The following is a 7,503-nucleotide window of genomic DNA, read 5'->3' as shown; positions in this document are numbered from 1 at the left end:
CCCTGTCCCACAGCAGAAGGCCCACTAGTCATTTTCTATGTGATACTTGCCAGCCTTCCAGACTGTGGTCCTCAACCTTATCTGTTCATTAGAATCATGTGAGGAACTTAAACATCCTAATATCCTAGCTCCCACTCCCAGAAATTCAAATATAATTGGACACAGTGGTTCCTAGAATTCCCCAGATGCATCTAATGTCCTGCCAAGTTACCTTACTGGAGTGTGCTCTGACTTTAGGCAATCAGAATTCTCAAGGAATCTGACTTAGGTCACAAGAGAAAATGATTTTTTGACTACTGTGGTCTGGGTCATATGTTCCTGAATAATAAGAGGAGTCAAGAAGAACCAGAAAAGCAAATATGTCTGATTCGAGAGGAGAAAGAAGCAGCCACCGAGAGGAGCAGAAAGGTGAAGATGGAAGGGGCCCTGGGTCCTGGGGGCTGGCTGCAATTCGGGCTTCAGGTTCCATGTGTAACCCTCCATCTCTATAACCAACTCCTTTTGCTCTTTAACCATGCAGGAATTTGTCCAACCACAGCACTCCTAACTGATCCAGGAGTTTAACTCAAAATCTCCAGATCATTTACCTGTAAGTGTACATGTTACTGCCACTGCAAAGGTCACTCGCTAACACACTCATTTTGGCATTTAGGAATTATGCTCTGAATTTGCACAATTTTAGGCCAATACTTGCCCTAGACATAAGAACTGAATATTGTACATCTATACTCAACAGTCTGAACATATAAGTAATTTATTTTTTATTGATGATAAAATTTTTGTGCTTAATCAGGCTACTTATCTTAAAACAAAGTTTGTGTTTGGAAAATCTCCAAAGTTTGGAAGAAGAATGATGTGATTGCTAGACATGATAGCAACATGGAAAGAACAACTAGCATGGTGTTTCACCTATGGGAAAATGTAGCCCTCCCTTTTCTCAATCCCTGCCCAATTTTCTGACTCTCAAATCATCTTGTGTTATTTTTCCAGAAGGTGAATATACATAATGGATCACTAAATTGTTATCAGTTGGTGAGAAGAAGTCTAAGTCCTTATCCTCTTACTATGAGCTCTTCATCTACTAGAGTAGAAGATACTCAGTGAGTCCTTTCTTGCTGAGAGTAAGATTTTCTATTCCAACAAAATTGTAAGCTTCTCAGGCTCAATGGCTGTTTCTAATGTCAGTCATTACAACATCTAGCACAGTGCTTTGTGCAGAATAGAGGCTTTATTAATGAATCTGTTTAAATGAATAAATGAGAATCAGTTCAGCTTTTATATATCAGTTGTACATATTAAAGAAAAATGTTAGCACCAAGCCTACATATGAGGAAAAGTGATATTTTTACAATACCATTTACAATAACTTTTTAATTCTATTAACATCTCTACTTCCCATATTGTAAAAATGCAATCTATATAACCTTTGTTTATAATTTACTCTCCTTTAGTAATAAATAGCTTTTGTTCATATTGTAAATTTGCTAGTCGCAGTGAAAATACATGGGGAAAAAACCTTAAATCATCACCAAATTCCACTAACATCCAGAGACTATATGATGTTCTAGTACAAGTCGTACCGACATAGGCATATTATGACAGAAGACAAAGATGTGTTTGTAATGGTCACATAAACAGTTTATGTTTTTATTAGGGAAAAATCATAATTTGTTAATTCATTGAAATAATTTGTTTAGACAGAAAAAAAATCAATTTTCCATTCTCTCAGGAATGTTTAGAATATTCACAGAGATAGTAACCCAGTATTTCTTCAAACACTCATTTTGGATTGGTTAAAATGTTTATATATTATTAAAGGATATTGGAATTTCAGAGTTTCTAAAGGCATTTTTTTTCAATGACCAAGATCAAAAGTAAAACACTAAGAGTTTTACAAATCTACACTCTTATAGGTATGGGAATAATATATTTTGTTCCATCAACATGTCTTCTTTACATTATTCAGCACAAAGCTTTGTGAAATAAGAATCATGGGAATATAAGAATATAAAGGAAAAGGGTACAAATAACAGCTTCATAAACTGAGAAATGTACATAAATAAATCATGTATATGTGGGCAGTTTGCTTAGCTAGCAAGAAACAAAATATGGAAAATCTGCTTGTTAAACAATAACTACAGAGTGTGCTTTTATGATGTTTTTCACCACAGTAATTCATATTAGAGATAGAAGCAGTTGCATGTTAAATAAAATCATTGAGCACTGTTCCCCTTGCATTGCAAAGAGCTGACTTATGTTGTTTTTAGATGCCTCCCATTAGAAAGTAAATATTCCTTCAATGCTACACATTTCACAAAATTTAATAAAGACGAACTGTAAATAAAGTCACAGGGAGATTTCAGACAGTTTTATTAGGAGATTGTTGAAAAGAAAAAGAAAATTAAATACAATAACAGTAAACGTGGTTCTCACATTGAAACCAGGCTCAAAGAACTAGGCTACCATAGAAAAATTTCCAATTCTTGCATCATGATGTAAAAACAGATTTTTGTACAGATTTTGTACAACAAAATTCATAATAACCTTTTATCATTTTTAGAAAACTTTAAATATATAGATAAAAATAGACAATTTTCATAGGTCCTACATGAAGATGAGTATGTTCTGTTCCAAGGGCTTGCATAGAGCGCAAATGTGGTTACAATAAAGAACAACTAGACATTAATACTTTATGGATTATAAAAGCATGGAAACCATAAAATGGGCAGTTTTACTTGTTTATACCAAAAAAACCAATTTCAAACCAACCTAAAAAAAGGGAAGAAAAACTTAAGTTACAGACTTAAAATAACATTTCATGAATTATAATATTTACAACATGTTAGTAAGATTCTCTCTTAACATACAGCTGATAGCTTTTTATTTAATCCTTGCTAAAATTTCCTTTTATACTGAACCAAACACTAAAGCATTCTCAAAGATCTTGAAAGAATGTATTTTAAAATTATTAAATCTACTTAACAGGTGACTCTATGCAAGGAGCAGAGCAATGGCTGATTCTACTACTTATGTAAATTGTAGGCTTTTTAAAAAATCTTTTAAAAAATGTATGATTCAAAAGCTTGTTATAAGTTCCTCCAATTTTAAGTGTTGTAATCCTTTAAAGACTACATACAGGGTAAAACAAGAAATAATTACAACAAGGAATAGAATCTCTTGTGCTCAAAACAACCAAAGATGGTTATGGAAGAACTATGCTTAGAAAACCAAGTCTCTACAAAGCATTTACTAACAATATTTTAAATAAAAATATTGCTCCCTTTTAAGCAAGCTAAAATAGGAACTGTATATATAACCTTTTTATTGTATTAAAAAATGGACTTGGCTGGTTAATACCGAGCTACACAAAAGAAATATGTTTCAGTATTGCAAGGAAGACCTAAAAATTATAGCTTAGTGCCAGAGTATCTATAATGTTAATTTATTTTCTTACCCACATAATACCCAATCAGAATACTCTTTGTACATGTTTAAGCTGGTTTTCTTGGATATTTAAGATTTTGCTATTTACGGTAATAAATAACATTTTGATCATAAAATTTTAAGATGACAGCAAAATCAAAATGTACAGTGACTGTACTGATTCATATCAGTCTTCAAAGCTGTAACTTCAGATATGTAAAAACAAAGAGAAGGTAACTTCAGTGTTAAATAAGCACTGTTTGCACCTTTGTTTCCAGTTATCTGCACAAAAGTGAAACACATACTGTAACTTTCAAAAGACAGTGAAAATAACAGGTAGGCACCCTTCCCTCTGACCGGTGGAGGGTGGGGGGGGGAAGCACAACACATTTTAACGTTATCACTCAGAGCTACATGGTATTGGACTGATACATCAAGGGTTGTTAATTTTTGTTTCTTCAGCAACATTAACATAATATGACATTAACATATAAAAATATTTCTGGTGCTTTGATTTCCTGTTCAGCCACAATCCATTCTCAATAGTGCAGTTTGGGGCACTAACTAGGGTTCAATATACAAATAAAAGTGGCTGACACAGAGTTCTAATGTCACCAGATGCTTAAGATCTCATTCATTAATACTGTGACTCCAGACAAATATTTACATGCCTGCATGCGTTAAAACCAGAAAGGTGTCCTTTCTGACTAACAGGATGACAAAACATATTTTCTAAAATTTTCATTTTCCTAAACTCTATTATACTACTGCATACATAATACCTTCCTTGTATGTTTTATGTGTATATACTGTACATGTGACCAACAGTTTGAATAAGAAGCATCATTATTATTTTAAATTCTATATACCACTACCAGTTTGGAATGAAAGCATGTTACATTTATTTATTTGTGTGTTTAAGAAAAACAACCTTCAGTGACACCTTTTGGCTTATTCAATGCTTCTTTTCAGATATGCAAAATGTTATTTCACTGAGTTGTTGTCAACATCCATTGGTTGGTCTTTTGGAAAGTACATGAAAAAGAATCTTCAAGAGAAAACCCACAATTAGGGAGTTTAAAATTGAATGTAACAGAATATTACGCTTTGTTTTGTTGACTTCTTTTAGGGATCCTCCATGTCCCCTACAAGTTCATTTCCAAGTGTTCTGGCTGGTTTCTTGAGGACATAATTCTGTAAGTCTGGATGGCCACTGCTATGACAGCCTCTTGAAGTGCTCAGACACAGAATCTTCAGAAGAGGACAATGCTTCATCCATTTAAAAAATACAAAGCTAGGTCTTATTCAGACCTGCCTTTAGCTCTGTATACAAGTGCCCAGCAGCAAGGTTGCAGTTATTAACTGTAAGAAGTTTGATACTTGTACATTATAAACATTCTCAGGTCTCTGGTATGAACCACGGGTGGAAATCAATCAACGGAGGAAACTTTTTTTTTGTAGAATACTTAAACTTTTAAAGACCATTGATACACAAAATTGAGGAAGTTCCCTTAAAAGGACTTAATTTTTTCTGAACTTTCCAGTGACAGATGTCTGACCGCAAAGTTCTTTACTGTATCATGGATTTCTTCAGCAGGAAAGATTCAGTACATGACAGTAGTTTTCAAATAAAGTCTTCCATCTAAAAATGAATAATACAAAATTATTAATTACATGATATTTGGAGGACACATGTGAATATAAAAACTATATAGCCTAATGTAAAATTTGTGTTTTTTTTATTCTATCTTCACTTGTGTAGGAAGTAACATATGTCACATATTCTCAAAGTTAATTTTATAATTACATTGAGTTTATGTGGTTGAAAGAATATGGCATTTTTAGTTCTCATAAATATATATTTGCTATTTTGATATCAGTTCCAGAGCACTCAGGAAATAGATAAGAGTTACGTGTGTGTGTTTTACTGATAAGCAAAGCTAGTTGATTTCTGTTGAATGACAATTACTTCCTCCAAGCCTGCAGAACCAAATTTTCCCTGAATGCACTCAGGTGTACCTCCATCACGAAAGACCAAGCCCCCATCTTTTTCCTTAGCAGTTTTGTTAAATATACCATGTAATGTAACTATTGTGCACTTTTGTTGCTATTTATATTAAAGCCACCTTGGTGATTTCATCACTGTCAATGAACTATAGCCTTTCCTCCTTGAAGTGAGATTAACCAAATAATTAAATGTTAAAATGAAAATACATTACTCAACACAAAGTTAAGTGAAAAAGAAAAATTCATCTTATTTGAATGAAGCAGAAATGAGAAATGGAAAATTAAAAAAACAGATAAACAAAGTATTACATAAGCCTATTTCTCAAATGTAAGAGCCTCAACTGTCCCCTCTGTGGTGTGGTCTAAACTCTGGGTCTATTAGTATAAAATATCAAAATTCTGAGTTTTAACACTTGCAAAAAAAATCAGAAAAGGGAAGTTTTCCAAACATTAAAAAAAATGTTATATCTTCATGTAAATATTTACAAAACAGTAGTTCAAAAATTAAAATATAAGGTAACAAAAATAACCTACAGTAAGCTCAGGAAATAGAAAAGATAGTCTAAATATTCTCAGATCTCACTTTCAACATTAACAGTTTTACATAATCTGTAGTAGATATCATAATTAGTAAGGCACTTAAAACCAACACTAAACCATTTTTACTTCACGGAAATCTTGACTTGTCCAAGTTTTATATTCCTATCACATGTTTTATATTATCTTACTTTGCATGATTGAAATATTACCTTTAAGATGTTAGGGAACTCTGTTTTGCTCATTATATAACCCAAGCACCTAGGATATGTACAATAAATATGTGTTGAATAAATTAATTAGAGATAGGTTTTGTGTTTTTTTACACAAGGTAGATATTGAATATATATATATATATTTAATTCATATTGTTAACATCCAGAATCCACCACTTGCCCTCAACAACATGGGCAGGAATGTCCGTGAGATGAGTCTCATACTGGCTCATTTCTAATAAAGTGTGTCAAGCATTAACTGCCTCTGCAAAATTATTCCAGTTCAGCTTTAAATATAATGATACCATTTACTTAAAATCTCAATATCCATTGCTTTCCAGGTTCAACAATCATTTATCAGAATTAATCCTAATAAAATAAAACATCTAAAATTACAAAGAAAATCTGCTTCCCATAAGTAGTACATACCTTTGAATATAAGAAATAACCTAAGGTCCACCAATAAAAATATATTACTAATCCAACTGAACTCTATTTTTGAATGATAACTTAAAAGCAAACAAAACTGCTGAATAATCACCCTAGATATAAAGTCTAAAAATATTTTATCTCCATGTCCCCTAACAATAGTCTCTCATTAAAATAAATATTACAATAGCTCAGCAGTAGCTATTGCAATTCTCAGTAAAGACAGGAAGTTTCTAAATCAAGCATTAATCAAATATCAATAACAAAGCCATATAATTGCAATGAAAATTTCTCTTTAAGCAAGGATATGACAGCACCATAATAACAAATTGTGAAATATTTATTGTTTTTGCAGAGTATGGTTTGATTTCTTCTATTTCCTTGGCTTGATTACACCCACCTGTGGGACAAAACTATAATTTTCTTACACTGTAGAAATATCCTAGTATATAATTATTTATAGTTTCAGCTAGGCAGGAGTTTCAATTATTCACTTTGTAAATAAACCCAATAAACTTAATATTATAAAAATATACTAAAATTTCAGTCTTTCATTTACTTATACCATGTGGCTAAAATTGGACCTCTTCTAAGTAACTTGAATTCTAACGATCTTTACTACATAAAGCAAAATGATTTTTTAAGAAACTAGTAATAGAGAATATGAAGGTAACTGAAAAAGCAGAGAGTTAACATTTTTACCAAAGTTTCTAATTCTTAGCCTTTAATTAATTTATCCCTATTTCTCCTTTCAATTTGTCTCATTATCTCTACCATGTATTCAATTACTTCGAAAATATCATTTCCCCCCTCCCCCTCCCCCATTCATATTTTTAAAAAAGATACTGTTTTCAAGGATTAGACAGGGGAAAGAGAGACATTTTTCAACTTC

At 32.1% G+C, this 7,503-nt stretch overlaps 1 protein-coding gene across 2 annotated transcripts in view; it reads right to left on the bottom strand.

Moving 5' to 3' along the window:
- Window positions 1–2,346: 2,346 nt before the first annotated feature.
- The window catches only part of DACH1 (dachshund family transcription factor 1), a 400,485-nt gene continuing 395,328 nt past the window's right edge, over window positions 2,347–7,503 (bottom strand). For both annotated transcript variants that reach the window (XM_037023557.2, XM_073212530.1), the window contains one exon: window positions 2,347–5,065. In XM_037023557.2, coding sequence (XP_036879452.2) covers window positions 5,028–5,065 — 38 coding nt within the window. In that variant the 3' untranslated portion in view covers window positions 2,347–5,027. The remainder of the gene's footprint in view (window positions 5,066–7,503) is intronic.

The sequence above is a fragment of the Manis javanica genome, chromosome 9 (genome assembly GCF_040802235.1).
Source record: "Manis javanica isolate MJ-LG chromosome 9, MJ_LKY, whole genome shotgun sequence".
NCBI lineage: Eukaryota > Metazoa > Chordata > Mammalia > Pholidota > Manidae > Manis > Manis javanica.
This window is presented reverse-complemented; position numbering and strand designations above follow the sequence as displayed.